Here is a 17,155-nt window from a genome sequence, read left to right as displayed (position 1 = left end):
AACCTCCTCTGCACCCCCTTCAGTGCAATCACATTTTTCCTATAATGTGGCAACCAGAACTGCACAAAGTACTCCAGCTGTGGCCTCACCAAAGTTCTATACAACTCCAGCATGACCTCCCTACTTTTGTAATCTATGCCTCAATTGATAAAGGCAAGTGTCCCATATGCCTTTTTCACCATCTCACTAACATGCCCCTCCACCTTCAGAGATCTATAGACACACACGCTGAGGTCCCTTTGTTCCTCAGAACTTCCTGGTGCCATGCCGTTCATTGAATACTTCCTTGTCAAATTACTCCTTCCAAATTGTATCACCTCACACTTTTCAGGGTTAAATTCCATCTGCCACTTATCTGCCCATTTGACCATCCCGTATACATCTTCCTGTAGCCCAAGACATTCATCCTCACTGTTAACCACCCGGCCAATCTTTGTGTCATCCGCAACCTTACTAATCATACCCCCTACATAGTCATCTATGTTGTTTATATAAATGACGAATAATAGGGGACCCAGCACAGATCCCTGTGTACGCCACTGGACACGGGCTTCCTGTCACTAAAATATCCTTCTGTCATCACCCTCTGTCTCCGACAATTAAGCAAATTTTAAATCCACCTCATCAAATTACCCTGTACCCCATGTGCATTTGCCTTCTTTATAAGTCTCCCATGTGGGACGTTGTCAAAGGCTTTGCTGAAATCCACATACACTACATCAACTGCACTACCCTCATCTACACACCTGGTCACCTCCTCAATAAATTAGATTAAATTTGTTAGGCATGACCTCCCTTTAACAAAGCCATGCTGACTATCCCTGATCAAACCTTGCCTCTTCAAGTGGAGATAGATTCTCGCCTTCAGAACTTTTTCCAATAGTTTCCCTACCACTGAAGTTAGGCTACGGCCTGTAGATCCCTGGCTTCTCCCTTAAAACCCTTCTTAAATAGCAAAACCACATTAGCTGTTCTGCAGTCCTCTGGCACTTTCCCCGTGGCCAGAGAGGAATTAAAAATTTGGGTCAGAGCGCCTGCGACCTCCCCCCTTGCCTCCCTCAGCAGTCTGGGACACAAATCATCCGGACCTGGAGATGTGTCCACATTCAAGCCTGCCAACACCTCCAATACCTTGTCACTCCCTATATAGATTTGCTCAAGAACCTTGCAGTCTCTCTCCCCATGTTCGATACCTTCATCCACATTCTCTTGGGTGAAGACAGATGTGAAGTATATATGTTATGGTGATATGTTGTAGCCTCACCAGGTTGCTATCTCATGTTTATATACCCATGATGCTGATCCTGCAACGCTCTCCTACACATTAATTGGACCAGGGTTGAGCCCCTGGTTTGATTGAAATGGTGGAGTGATGGATATGCCTTACCACAATTCTGAGGCTGATGGTCCACAGCGCTTTGTGGATAGTCAGTTTAGAGACAGTCAATCTATTGTGTATCCATCACATTTAGCACGGTGATACTATCGCACAACACAATGAGAGGTATCTTCAGTTTGAAGACGGTACTTTGTTTCTTACACAGACCGTGCAGTGGTCACTCCTATAGTATCATAGACAGATGCATCTGCAATAGGTAGATGGGTGAGGACAAATAGGGTTTTATCTCCTGTTGGTTCTCTGGCCAACTGCTGCAAGCCCAGTCTGGCAGATATGTCTTTCAAGACTCAGAAAGCACCGTCATTAGTGGTGCTACTGAGCCATTCTTGATGGGAGAAATTAAGTCCCCACCTATAGTGAATTCTCTGCCCTTGCTTTTTCTAATTAACCTGGAGGAGTCCATATTCATCAACTGAAGGAGGGCAATAATCAGATGGTGGTTTTGTTGTCTATCTTTGGTCTCATGCCAAGAGATTTCCTGAGGTTCTGAATCTATATTGAGGACTCTTCCTGGTTACTGTATTCCCCTAGGCTGCCATCTGTGGTGGATCCATCTAGTGGGAAAGGGCATACCCAGGAATAGTAGCAGAAGAGGCTGGGATGGCGTTTGATGGTCATATTGACAGGATTATTCTTATGTCAGGCTGTTGTTTTATTAGTCACATTTGTTACAAGTCCTTCAATGTTAGTGGGGACTTTGCATGGACGACTGAGCTGTGACTGAATCCAATGCTGGGGGCTCTTTTTACACCTATTTGTAGCTGTGTTGCATGTTGTTCTAGACCATTTCAGAGGGCAGTGAAGAGTCAGCCATGTTGCTGGGTGTCAGGAGCCATATACAGGTCAGGATGAGTAAGAACGGCAGGTTTCCTTCCCTAAAGGATATGAGTGAACCGGATGGCTTTTGACGACAATTATCCTATTTCCTTAGTTCAAATTCACAAACTGTCAAAGTGAGATCTAAGCTCAGGTCTCTGCAGTATGAGTCCAGGTTACTAGTTTGCTAATTCAGTAACATAATCACAATGCTGCTGTATCTGTATGTGGTAATTGTTGTATGCTTGGAAAATTCAGTTCACTTTGGATCGACGGTTCACAAAGCTCTCTACCTCTGAGGCTTTCCTCACCTCATGCTTGGTTCTGGTGTAGACTAATTGTTGGAGGTTGATTTATCACCATTATCAGCATGTGACTGCCCAGGTGTTAGAAGATGATCTAGATAGATCTTGGTCTTCTATCATCCTTACATTCTGCAAGTTCTGTAATATTTAAATAATCCTAACTCATTGCAACCGTCCCACTTACCCGATGTTCTTGTCCATTGAAAATCCGCTCGAATGTTAACAATGAGCTGACTCCATCCACCCCTTCTTCAATCGCCTGTTCTAGTCTGTCCCAGTAAAATTTTGTCAACTGGAACAGCTGGAAATCATCCCATTTTGTCAAGAACTCAGTGATTCTGGAGTTTGGATCTGTGAACACAAAATGGAGAAAAATAAACATAATTGAATTTCTAGCCACATTGTTCTACTTCCTTTAAAGGAAGCGACTGAATCCTCCTGTGAGCCACATTATCAAACAAAGTGTGAAAATCCAGAAACATTAAGTGATAGCATAGTTGATTTGTGACCTAATTCCTAACCTTGCCCCAAATCCCTTTAGACCCATGGTTAACAAGAAGCTCTCAATCGCAAATTTAAAACCAGTAATTTTCTTTATTGTTTGCTGGATGTGGGAGTCCTTGGCAAGGCCAGCATTTGTTGTCTATCCCAAATTGCCCCAGAGAAGGAGGTGGTGAGACACCTTCTTGAGCCACTGCAATATTTCTGGTGCATATATGCCCACAGCACTTCTGGGAAGGGAGTCCCAGTATTTTGACCCAGTGACAGTAAAGGAACAGTGATATTGTTCCAGGTCAGGATAGTGTTTGGCCTGGAGAGGAAGTTGCAGGTCTGGTGCTCCCATGCATCTGTTGCCCTTGTTCTTCTTGGTGGCAAACGTCATGGATTTAGAAGGCGCAGTCAAAGGAGCCTTGGTGAGTTGCTGCGGTGCATCTTGTAGATGCACTACACACTGCTGCCACTGTGCGTAAGTAGTGGAAGGAGCTAATGTCTTCACATTGAGGATACCCTCCATCATCATGCTAATTGGGATAGATTTCAAACAGATCTAGCAACTCAAGACAGGGCAGCCATGAGGCACTGTGAGCGATCAGCAGCAGCAGAGCTGAACTCAACCACAATCTATAACCTCATGGCCCGGTATTTCCCACACTCTACCATTACCACCAAGTCAGGGGATTAACCTTGGATCAATGAAAAGTGCAGGAGGGCATCCCTGGAGCAGCATCTGGCATACCTAAAAATGAGTTGTCAACCTGGTGACACTATAACACAGGACTACTTGTGTGCCGAGCAGCATAATCAGCAAGTAACACAGAACTAAGTAATTATGCAACCAATGAGTCACATCTAAGCTATGCAATCCTACCATGTCCAGTCATGAATGATGGCGGACAATTAAACTACTCACTGGAGGAGGAGGCTCCACAAATATCCCCATCCTCAATGATGGGAGAGTCCAGGACATCAGTGCAAAAGATAAGGCTGAAGCATTTGCTACAATTTTGAAGCAGAAATGCCGAGTGCGTGATCCATCTTGGCCTCCTCCAGATGCCCTCAGCATCACAGATGCCAGTCTTCAGCCAATTCAATTCACTCCATGTGATATCAAGAAACAGCTGAAGGCACTAGATACTGCAAAGGCTATGGGCCCTGACAATATTCCAGCAACAGTATTGAAGGCTTGTGCTCCAGAACTTGCCGCAACCCTAGCCAAGCTGTTTCAGTGCAGCTACAAAACTGGCATCTGCCCGTCAATGTGAAAAATCGCTTAGGCATGTCGTGTACACAAAAAGCAGGACAAATCCAACCCGGCCAATTACCCATCAGTCTACTTGTGACCATCAGAAATGTAAAGGAAGGGGTCATCAACAGTGCTTTCAAGCGGCAATTGCTCAGCAATAACATGCTCACTGACACTCATTTGTGTTCCGCCAGGGTCACTCAGCTCCTTTCCTCATTCCAGTCTTGTTTAAAACATGGACAAAAGGGCTGAGCTCCAGAGTGGGATGAAAGTGACTGCCCTTGACATCAATGCAGCATTTGACTGGGTGTGGCATCACGAAACCTTAGCAAAACTGTAGTCAATGGGAATCATTGGGAAAACTTTCTGCTGGTTGGAGTCAGACCAAGCACAAATGTAGATGGTTGTGGTTGTTGGAGGTCAATCATCTCAGTTCCAGGATATCACTGGAGTCCCTCAGGGTAGTGTCCTAGGCCCACCCATCTCCAGCTGCTTCATCAATGACTTTCATTCCATCATAAGGTCTGAAGTGGAGCTGTTCACTGATGATTGTGCAATGTTCAGCATCATTCACAATGCCTCAAATACTGAGGCAGTCCATGTCCACATGCAGCAAGACCTGGATGATATTCAGGCTTGGGCTGACAAGTGGCGAGTAACATTTGTGCCAGACAAGGACCAGGCAATGACCATCTCCAGCAAGACATGACCTAAGCATCACCCCTTGAAATTCAATGGCATTACCATTGCCGAATTATCCACCATCAACATCCAGGTGGATACCATTGATCAGAAAGTGAACTGAACTAGCTACGTAAATACAGTGGCTAGAGGAGCAGGTCAGAGGGTAGGAATGCTGCAGTGAGTAACTCAGGTGCTGAATCGCCAAAGGCCGTCCACCACCACCATCTACAAGGCACAGGTCAGCAGTGTAATAGAATACTCTCCACTTGCCTGGATGAGTACAGCTCCATGAATACACACGAAGCTTGGCAGCATCCAAGTCAAAGCAACCCGGTTGATTTGCAGCCCTTCCACAAACATTCACTCCCTCCACCACCGACACATGGTAGCAGCCGTGTATATGATGAACAGAATGCACTGCAGGAACGCATCAAGGCTCCTTAGACGGCACGTTCCCTCCCACGGCCGCTACCATCTAGGAGGACAAGGGCAGCAATAGGTAGGAGCAACACCACAACGTGGATATTCTCCTCCAAGCCACTCAGCATCTTGGCTTGGAAATAGAACTCCATTCCTTCACTGTCGCTGGAACTCCCTCCCTAACAGCGCTGTGGATATACCTGTGCCATATGAACTGCAGCAGTTCAAGGCGGGTGCTCACCACCATCATCTCAAGGGCTATTTAGAAATCAGGATGGGCAATAAATGCTGGCCTATCCAGTGAAGCCCAAAACCCATTAATTAATATTTTTTAAAATGTTTTAAGTGGTGGATGGGATGCCAATCAAGTGGGCTCTTTGTTCTGGATGGTGTAAATTTTCATGAGTGTTGTTGGAGCTGCAGACATCTAGGCAAGGGGAGAATATTCCATTGCACTCCTAAGTTGTGCTTTGCAGATGGTGGACAGACTTTGAGAAGACAGGAGTGAGATACTCTCCTCATATTTCCCAGCTTCTGACATGCCCTTATAGCTACAGCATTTATATGATGAATCCAGTTCAGTTCCTGGTCAATGGTAACCCCCAGGATGTTGAGAGCGGGCGATTCAATGATGGTGATGCCATTACATGTCAAGTGGAGATTGATATATTCTATCTTGTTGGAGATCATCATTGCTTGGCACTTGTATGGCATGAATGCTACTTGCCATTTTATTAGCAGGTAGCTCTCGGAGTTAGGAAATCCTTTCTGATAGCAGCTTAAGTCTTGTTCTGAGCCAATTAATGGCGCTATGGCAGTTAATGTGGCTCGGACACTCCCGGTCACATGGAGCTTGGTGCAGCTAAATTTTAAGCCAGGGAGGTGGTTCAGGTCACTTCCCCCCATGGCTCTATGACTAGGGAGTATAGTAAAAACGATTGGAGCCAGACCTTTCAGGAGTGAAATTATAATAAAAACTTCAATACAAGGGAACCGTCTTCTGTAAGCAGCCAAGTGATTCTAGATCTGAGGTGAGATGACTGTCCCTGCCATTATAGCAGCATTTGACCACACATGGCACCAATGTCAGGTATCTACTCAACAGTTCCAGAACTCAACCTGTGACTGTGATGCCCCTTTGGAGGGTTACTCATTTAACTCCTTCTACTCGGCCCCTGTCCTGTTCCCTCTTCCTGTCTGAGCTGCAGGTCTTGCACAAGATATGGTCAATCTATAAGCATAGAAATTTTATTCTGAAGTATTGTGTGAACCTACCTGTGGCCATTCTTATTCCTGTTGTTGTTCGATATTCTGTCTTGTTCTAACCTTCAGCCATGGTGATGCCAGATGTTCCCAGATTAGGATGTTCTGTCAAAAATACAACATTAATACAAGGATTAGATGGATATATTAAAATCTGAGGAATACTGACAGCTTCAAACAGTGAGGTGATGCGCAGAATTTATTTGCAGGATATCTTTAGGGATTTTACAATCCCACAAATGCCACGGTGATACAGATGGTAGATTTTTTGTCTGCTCGGCTACATATGAGATGCTGTCACCCTTCTCTTCAAACAATCCACCCTTGACCCCTTTGTCCTTGCAAAAAACTGCACTCCAGTCTCCTTTTCCCTCCTCAAAAACACCCACTGACCCAGCCCCACACCCACCTCCCACTGACCCAGCCCCACACCCACTGACCCAGCCCCACACCCACCTCCCACTGACCCAGCCCCACACCCGCCCCCCACTGACCCAGCCCCACACCCGCCTCCCACTGACCCAGCCCCACACCCCCCACTGACCCAGCCCCACACCCACTGACCCAGCCCCACACCCCCCACTGACCCAGCCACGCATCCCCACTGACCCAGACCCACACCCCCCACTGACCCAGCCCCACACCCGCCTCCCACTGACCCAGCCCCACACCCCCCACTGACCCAGCCCCGCACCCCCCCTGACCAGCCCCACACCCCCCACTGACCCAGCCCCACACCCACTGACCCAGCCCCACACCGACCTCCCACTGACCCAGCCCCACACACACCTCCCACTGACCCAGCCCCACACCCACTGACCCAGCCCCACACCCACCTCCCACTGACCCAGCCCCACACCCCCCACTGACCCAGCCCCACACACGCCCCCCACTGACCCAGCCCCACACCCCCCCACTGACCCAGCCCCACACCCGCCCCCACTGACCCAGCCCCACACCCGCCCCCCACTGACCCAGCCCCACACCCCCCACTGACCCAGACCCGCACCCCCCACTGACCCAGCCCCGCACCCCCCACTGACCCAGCCCCGCACCCCCCACTGACCCAGCCCCGCACCCCCCACTGACCCAGCCCCACACCCCACTGACCCAGCCCCCCACCCCCCACTGACCCAGCCCCCCACCCCCCACTGACCCAGCCCCACACCCCCCACTGACCCAGCCCACACCCACTGACCCAGCCCCGCACTCGCCTCCCACTGACCCAGACCCACACCCCCCACTGACCCAGCCCCACACCCCCCACTGACCCAGCCCCACACCCCCCACTGACCCAGCCCCGCGCCCCCCACTGACCCAGCCCCACACCCCCCACTGACCCAGCCCCACACCCCCCACTGACCCAGCCCCACACCCGCCTCCCACTGACCCAGCCCCACATCCCCCACTGACCCAGCCCCACACCCCCCACTGACCCAGCCCCACACCCCCCACTGACCCAGCCCCACACCCCCCACTGACCCAGCCCCACACCCCCCACTGACCCAGCCCCACACCCACCTCCCACTGACCCAGCCCCACACCCCCCACTGACCCAGCCCCACACCCCCCACTGACCAAGCCCCACACCCCCCACTGACCCAGCCCCACACCCGCCTCCCACTGACCCAGCCCCACACCCCCCACTGACCCAGCCCCACACCCCCCACTGACCCAGCCCCACACCCGCCTCCCACTGACCCAGCCCCACACCCCCCACTGACCCAGCCCCACACCCGCCCCCCACTGACCCAGCCCCACACCCGCCCCCCACTGACCCAGCCCCACACCCCCCACTGACCCAGCCCCACACCCCCCACTGACCCAGCCCCACACCCACCTCCCACTGACCCAGCCCCACACCCCCCACTGACCCAGCCCCACACCCGCCCCCCACTGACCCAGCCCCACACCCCCCACTGACCCAGCCCCTCACCCCCCACTGACCCAGCCCCGCGCCCCCCACTGACCCAGCCCCACACCCACTGACCCAGCCCCACACCCCCCACTGACCCAGCCCCGCACCCCCCACTGACCCAGCCCCGCACCCCCCACTGACCCAGCCCCGCGCCCCCCACTGACCCAGCCCCACACCCACTGACCCAGCCCCACACCCCCCACTGACCCAGCCCCGCACCCCCCACTGACCCAGCCCCGCACCCCCCACTGACCCAGCCCCACACCCGCCTCCCACTGACCCAGCCCCACACCCGCCTCCCACTGACCCAGCCCCACACCCGCCCCCCACTGACCCAGCCCCACACCCGCCCCCCACTGACCCAGCCCCACACCCGCCTCCCACTGACCCAGCCCCACACCCCCCACTGACCCAGCCCCACACCCACTGACCCAGCCCCACACCCCCCACTGACCCAGCCCCACACCCCCCACTGACCCAGCCCCACACCCCCCACTGACCCAGCCCCGCACCCCCCACTGACCCAGCCCCGCACCCCCCACTGACCCAGCCCCACATCCCCCACTGACCCAGCCCCACACCCCCCACTGACCCAGCCCCACACCCCCCACTGACCCAGCCCCACACCCCCCCCACTGACCCAGCCCCACACCCCCCACTGACCCAGCCCCGCACCCCCCACTGACCCAGCCCCACACCCGCCTCCCACTGAACAAGCCCCACACCCCCCACTGACCCAGCCCCACACCCCCCACTGACCCAGCCCCGCACCCCCCACTGACCCAGCCCCGCATCCCCCACTGACACAGCCCCACACCCACCACTGACCCAGCCCCACACCCCCCACTGACCCAGCCCCACACCCGCCCCCACTGACCCAGCCCCACACCCGCCTCCCACTGACCCAGCCCCGCACCCCCCACTGACCCAGCCCCACACCCGCCTCCACTGACCCAGCCCCACACCCCCCACTGACCCAGCCCCGCACCCCCCACTGACCCAGCCCCACACCCCCCACTGACCCAGCCCCGCACCCCCCACTGACCCAGCCCCACACCCCCCACTGACCCAGCCCCACACCCCCCACTGACCCAGCCCCACACCCCCCACTGACCCAGCCCCACACCCGCCCCACTGACCCAGCCCCGCACCCCCCACTGACCCAGCCCCACACCGCCTCCCACTGACCCAGCCCCACACCCGCCTCCACTGACCCAGCCCCACACCCGCCCCCACTGACCCAGCCCCACACCCCCCACTGACCCAGCCCCACACCCCCCACTGACCCAGCCCCACACCCCCCACTGACCCAGCCCCACACCCCCCACTGACCCAGCCCCACACCCCCCACTGACCCAGCCCCGCACCCCCCACTGACCCAGCCCCACACCCCCCACTGACCCAGCCCCGCACCCCCCACTGACCCAGCCCCGCACCCCCCACTGACCCAGACCCACACCCGCCTCCCACTGACCCAGCCCCACACCCCACTGACCCCAACCCCACACCCCCCACTGACCCAGCCCCACACCCCCCACTGACCCAGCCCCACACCCCCCACTGACCCAGCCCCACACCCCCCACTGACCCAGCCCCGCACCCCCCACTGACCCAGCCCCGCACCCCCCACTGACCCAGCCCGCACCCGCCCCCCACTGACCCAGCCCCACACCCCCCACTGACCCAGCCCCACACCCCCCACTGACCCAGCCCCACACCCCCCACTGACCCAGCCCCACACCCCCCACTGACCCAGCCCCGCATCCCCACTGACCCAGCCCCACACCCCCCACTGACCCAGCCCTGCACCCCCCACTGACCCAGCCCCACACCCCCCACTGACCCAGCCCCACACCCACCTCCCACTGACCCAGCCCCACGCCCGCCCCCCACTGACCCAGCCCCACGCCCCCCACTGACCCAGCCCCAAACCCGCCCCCCACTGACCCAGCCCCACACCCGCCCCCCACTGACCCAGCCCCACACCCGCCCCACACTGACCCGGCCCCACACCCGCCCCCCACTGACCCGGCCCCACACCCGCCCCCCACTGACCCAGCCCCACACCCGCCCCCCACTGACCCAGCCCCACACCCGCCCCCCACTGACCCAGCCCCACACCCGCCCCCCACTGACCCAGCCCCACACCCGCCCCCCACTGACCCAGCCCCACACCCGCCCCCCACTGACCCAGCCCCACACCCGCCCCCCACTGACCCAGCCCCACACCCCCCACTGACCCAGCCCCACACCCCCCACTGACCCAGCCCCACACCCCCCACTGACCCAGCCCCACATCCCCCACTGACCCAGCCCCACACCCCCCACTGACCCAGCCCCACACCCCCCACTGACCCAGCCCCACACCCCCCACTGACCCAGCCCCGCATCCCCACTGACCCAGCCCCACACCCCCCACTGACCCAGACCCACACCCCCCACTGACCCAGCCCCACACCCCCCACTGACCCAGCCCCACACCCCCCCCCACTGACCCAGCCCCACACCCGCCTCCCACTGACCCAGCCCCACACCCGCCTCCCACTGACCCAGCCCCACACCCGCCTCCCACTGACCCAGCCCCACACCCGCCTCCCACTGACCCAGCCCCACACCCGCCTCCCACTGACCCAGCCCCACACCCCCCACTGACCCAGCCCCACACCCGCCTCCCACTGACCCAGCCCCACACCCGCCACCCACTGACCCAGCCCCACACCCCCCACTGACCCAGCCCCACACCCCCCACTGACCCAGCCCCACACCCCCCACTGACCCAGCCCCACACCCCCCACTGACCCAGCCCCACACCGCCTCCCACTGACCCAGCCCCACACCCCCCACTGACCCAGCCCCACACCCCCCACTGACCCAGCCCCACACCCCCCACTGACCCAGCCCCACACCCCCCCACTGACCCAGCCCCACACCCCCCACTGACCCAGCCCCACACCCCCCACTGACCCAGCCCCACACCCCCCACTGACCCAGCCCCACACCCCCCACTGACCCAGCCCCACACCCCCCCACTGACCCAGCCCCACACCCCCCACTGACCCAGCCCCACACCCCCCACTGACCCAGCCCCACACCCCCCCACTGACCCAGCCCCACACCCCCCACTGACCCAGCCCCACACCCCCCACTGACCCAGCCCCACACCCCCCACTGACCCAGCCCCACACCCCCCACTGACCCAGCCCCACACCCCCCCACTGACCCAGCCCCACACCCCCCACTGACCCAGCCCCACACCCCCCACTGACCCAGCCCCACACCCCCCACTGACCCAGCCCCACACCCCCCACTGACCCAGCCCCGCACCCCCCACTGACCCAGCCCCACACCCCCCACTGACCCAGCCCCACACCCCCCACTGACCCAGCCCCACACCCCCCACTGACCCAGCCACACACCCCCCACTGACCCAGCCCCACACCCCCCACTGACCCAGCCCCACACCCGCCCCCCACTGACCCAGCCCCACACCCGCCCCCCACTGACCCAGCCCCACACCCGCCCCCCACTGACCCAGCCCCACACCCGCCCCCCACTGACCCAGCCCCACACCCGCCCCCCACTGACCCAGCCCCGCACCCCCCACTGACCCAGCCCCACACCCACACCCCACTGACACAGCCCCACACCCCCCACTGACCCAGCCCCACACCCCCCAAGGACCCAGCCCTCCACCCCCCACTGACCCAGCCCCACACCCCCCACTGACCCAGCCCCACAGCCCCCACTGACCCAGCCCCACACCCCCCACTGACCCAGCCCCGCGCCTCCCACTGACCCAGCCCCACACCCCCCACTGACCCAGCTCCACACCCCCCACTGACCCAGCCCCGCACCCCCCACTGACCCAGCCCCACACCCCCCACTGACCCAGCCCCACACCCCCCACTGACCCAGCCCACACCCCACTGACCCAGCCCACACCCCACTGACCCAGCCCACACCCGCCTCCCACTGACCCAGCCCCACACCCCCCACTGACCCAGCCCCGCATCCCCCACTGACCCAGCCCCACACCCGCCCCCCACTGACCCAACCCCACACCCGCCCCCCACTGACCCAGCCCCACACCCGCCCCCACTGACCCAGCCCCACACCCGCCCCCACTGACCCAGCCCCACACCGCCCCCCACTGACCCAGCCCCACACCCGCCCCCCACTGACCCAGCCCCACACCCCCCACTGACCCAGCCCCACACCCCCCACTGACCCAGCCCCACACCCCCCACTGACCCAGCCCACAACCCACTGACCCAGCCCCACACCCGCCCCCCACTGACCCAGCCCCGCACCCCCCACTGACCCAGCCCCACACTCGCCTCCCACTGACCCAGCCCCGCACCCCCCACTGACCCAGCCCCCACACCGCCCCCACTGACCCAGCCCCACACCGCCCCCACTGACCCAGCCCCACACCCCCCCCACTGACCCAGCCCCACACCCGCCCCCACTGACCCAGCCCCACACGCCCCCACTGACCCAGCCCCACACCCCCCACTGACCCAGCCCCACACCCCCCACTGACCCAGCCCCACACCCGCCTCCCACTGACCCAGCCCCACACCCCCCACTGACCCAGCCCCACACCCCCCACTGACCCAGCCCCACACCGCCCCCACTGACCCAGCCCCACACCCCCCACTGACCCAGCCCCACACCCCCCCCACTGACCCAGCCCCACACCCCCCACTGACCCAGCCCCACACCCCCCACTGACCCAGCCCCACACCCCCCACTGACCCAGCCCCACACCCCCCACTGACCCAGCCCCACACCCCCCCACTGACCCAGCCCCACACCCCCCACTGACCCAGCCCCACACCCCCCACTGACCCAGCCCCACACCCCCCACTGACCCAGCCCCACACCCCCCACTGACCCAGCCCCACACCCCCCACTGACCCAGCCCCACACCCCCCACTGACCCAGCCCCACACCCCCCACTGACCCAGCCCCACACCCCCCACTGACCCAGCCCCACACCCCCCACTGACCCAGCCCCACACCCCCCACTGACCCAGCCCCACACCCCCCACTGACCCAGCCCCACACCCCCCCACTGACCCAGCCCCACACCCCCCACTGACCCAGCCCCACACCCCCCACTGACCCAGCCCCACACCCCCCACTGACCCAGCCCCACTCCCCCCACTGACCCAGCCCCGCACCCCCCACTGACCCAGCCCCACACCCCCCACTGACCCAGCCCCACACCCACTGACCCAGCCCCACACCCCCCACTGACCCAGCCCCACACCCCCCACTGACCCAGCCCCACACCCCCCACTGACCCAGCCCCACACCCCCCACTGACCCAGCCCCACACCCCCCCACTGACCCAGCCCCAGCACCCCCCCACTGACCCAGCCCCACACCCCCCACTGACCCAGCCCCCACCCCCACTGACCCAGCCCCACGCCCCCCACTGACCCAGCCCCACACCCCCCACTGACCCAGCCCCACACCCCCCACTGACCCAGCCCCACACCCACCTCCCACTGACCCAGCCCCACACCCCCCACTGACCCAGCCCCACACCCCCCACTGACCCAGCCCCACACCCCCACTGACCCAGCCCCACACCCCCCACTGACCCAGCCCCACACCGCCTCCCACTGACCCAGCCCCACACCCCCACTGACCCAGCCCCACACCCCCCACTGACCCAGCCCCACACCCCCCACTGACCCAGCCCCACACCCCCCACTGACCCAGCCCCACACCCCCCACTGACCCAGCCCCGCACCCCCCCACTGACCCAGCCCCACACCCCCACTGACCCAGCCCCACACCCCCCACTGACCCAGCCCCACACCCCCCACTGACCCAGCCCCACACCCACCTCCCACTGACCCAGCCCCACACCCCCCACTGACCCAGCCCACACCCCACTGACCCAGCCCCACACCCCCCACTGACCCAGCCCACACCCCACTGACCCAGCCCCACACCCCCCACTGACCCAGCCCCACACCCCCCACTGACCCAGCCCCACACCCCCCACTGACCCAGCCCCACACCCCCCACTGACCCAGCCCCACACCCCCCACTGACCCAGCCCCACACCCCCCACTGACCCAGCCCCACACCCCCCACTGACCCAGCCCCACACCCCCCACTGACCCAGCCCCACACCCCCCACTGACCCAGCCCCACACCCCCCACTGACCCAGCCCCACACCCCCCACTGACCCAGCCCCACACCCCCCACTGACCCAGCCCCACACCCCCCCACTGACCCAGCCCCACACCCCCCACTGACCCAGCCCCACACCCCCCACTGACCCAGCCCCACACCCCCCACAGACCCAGCCCCACACCCCCCCCACTGACCCAGCCCCACACCCCCCCACTGACCCAGCCCCACACCCCCCACTGACCCAGCCCCACACCCCCCACTGACCCAGCCCCACACCCCCCCACTGACCCAGCCCCACACCCCCCACTGACCCAGCCCCACACCCCCCACTGACCCAGCCCCACACCCCCCACTGACCCAGCCCCACACCCCCCACTGACCCAGCCCCACACCCCCCACTGACCCAGCCCCACACCCCCCACTGACCCAGCCCCACACCCCCCACTGACCCAGCCCCACACCCCCCACTGACCCAGCCCCACACCCCCCACTGACCCAGCCCCACACCCCCCACTGACCCAGCCCCACACCCCCCACTGACCCAGCCCCACACCCCCCACTGACCCAGCCCCACACCCCCTCCCACTGACCCAGCCCCACACCCCCCACTGACCCAGCCCCACACCCCCCACTGACCCAGCCCCACACCCCCCACTGACCCAGCCCCACACCCCCCACTGACCCAGCCCCACACCCCCCACTGACCCAGCCCCACACCCGCCTCCCACTGACCCAGCCCCACACCCCCCACTGACCCAGCCCCACACCCCCCACTGACCCAGCCCCACACCCCCCACTGACCCAGCCCCACACCCCCCACTGACCCAGCCCCACACCCCCCACTGACCCAGCCCCACACCCCCACTGACCCAGCCCCACACCCCCCACTGACCCAGCCCCACACCCCCCACTGACCCAGCCCCACACCCCCCCACTGACCCAGCCCCACACCCCCCACTGACCCAGCCCCGCACCCCCCACTGACCCAGCCCCACACCCGCCTCCCACTGACCCAGCCCCACACCCCCCACTGACCCAGCCCCACACCCCCCACTGACCCAGCCCCACACCCCCCACTGACCCAGCCCCACACCCCCCACTGACCCAGCCCCACACCCCCCACTGACCCAGCCCCACACCCCCCACTGACCCAGCCCCACACCCGCCCCCCACTGACCCAGCCCCACACCCCCCACTGACCCAGCCCCACACCCCCCACTGACCCAGCCCCACACCCCCCACTGACCCAGCCCCACACCCCCCACTGACCCAGCCCCACACCCCCCACTGACCCAGCCCCACACCCCCCACTGACCCAGCCCCACACCCCCACTGACCCAGCCCCACACCCCCCACTGACCCAGCCCCACACCCCCCACTGACCCAGCCCCACACTCCCCCACTGACCCAGCCCCACACCGCCCCCACTGACCCAGCCCCACACCCACCTCCCACTGACCCAGCCCCACACCGCCCCCACTGACCCAGCCCCGCACCCCCCACTGACCCAGCCCCGCACCCCCCACTGACCCAGCCCCACACCCCCCACTGACCCAGCCCCACACCCCCCACTGACCCAGCCCCACACCCCCCACTGACCCAGCCCCGCACCCCCCACTGACCCAGCCCCACACCCCCCACTGACCCAGCCCCACACCCGCCCCCCACTGACCCAGACCCACGCCCCCCACTGACCCAGCCCCACACCCGCCCCCCACTGACCCAGCCCCACGCCCCCCACTGACCCAGCCCCACACCCACCCCCCACTGACCCAGCCCCACACCCGCCCCCCACTGACCCAGCCCCACACCCGCCCCACTGACCCAGCCCCACACCGCCCCCACTGACCCAGCCCCACACCCACCCCCCACTGACCCAGCCCCACACCCGCCCCCCACTGACCCAGCCCCACACCCGCCCCCCACTGACCCAGCCCCACACCCGCCCCCCACTGACCCAGCCCCACACCCCCCACTGACCCAGCCCCACACCCCCCACTGACCCACTGACCCAGCCCCACACCCCCCACTGACCCAGCCCCACACCCCCCACTGACCCAGCCCCGCACCCCCCACTGACCCAGCCTCACACCCGCCTCCCACTGACCCAGCCCCACACCCCCCACTGACCCAGCCCCACACCCCCCACTGACCCAGCCCCACACCCCCCACTGACCCAGCCCCACACCCGCCTCCCACTGACCCAGCCCCACACCCGCCTCCCACTGACCCAGCCCCACACCCCCCACTGACCCAGCCCCACACCCCCACTGACCCAGCCCCGCACCCCCCACTGACCCAGCCCACACCCCACTGACCCCGTCCCGCATCCCCCACTGACCCAGGAAGATATGTCAGAGGGACTGTTTCCCACATTTCTGTCTTCACCCCTTCCCCTGTCTCCCAGAACCCTGATAGGGTCCCACGTGTCCTCACTTTTCACCCCTAC

The 17,155-nt window shown here is 62.3% G+C and overlaps 1 protein-coding gene across 4 annotated transcripts in view; it reads right to left on the bottom strand.

The window, feature by feature from the left end:
* The window catches only part of LOC121273521 (NACHT, LRR and PYD domains-containing protein 3-like), an 82,763-nt gene that overhangs the window by 51,627 nt on the left and 13,981 nt on the right, over positions 1 to 17,155 (bottom strand). For all 4 annotated transcript variants that reach the window (XM_041180702.1, XM_041180701.1, XM_041180704.1 and 1 more), the window contains 2 exons: positions 6,644 to 6,736; positions 2,705 to 2,871 (listed from right to left, as the gene is read on the bottom strand). In XM_041180702.1, the coding sequence (XP_041036636.1) occupies positions 2,705 to 2,871; positions 6,644 to 6,653 (177 nt within the window). In that variant the 5' untranslated portion in view covers positions 6,654 to 6,736. The remainder of the gene's footprint in view (positions 1 to 2,704; positions 2,872 to 6,643; positions 6,737 to 17,155) is intronic.

The sequence above is a fragment of the Carcharodon carcharias genome, assembly GCF_017639515.1.
Source record: "Carcharodon carcharias isolate sCarCar2 chromosome 24 unlocalized genomic scaffold, sCarCar2.pri SUPER_24_unloc_2, whole genome shotgun sequence".
NCBI lineage: Eukaryota > Metazoa > Chordata > Chondrichthyes > Lamniformes > Lamnidae > Carcharodon > Carcharodon carcharias.
This window is presented reverse-complemented; position numbering and strand designations above follow the sequence as displayed.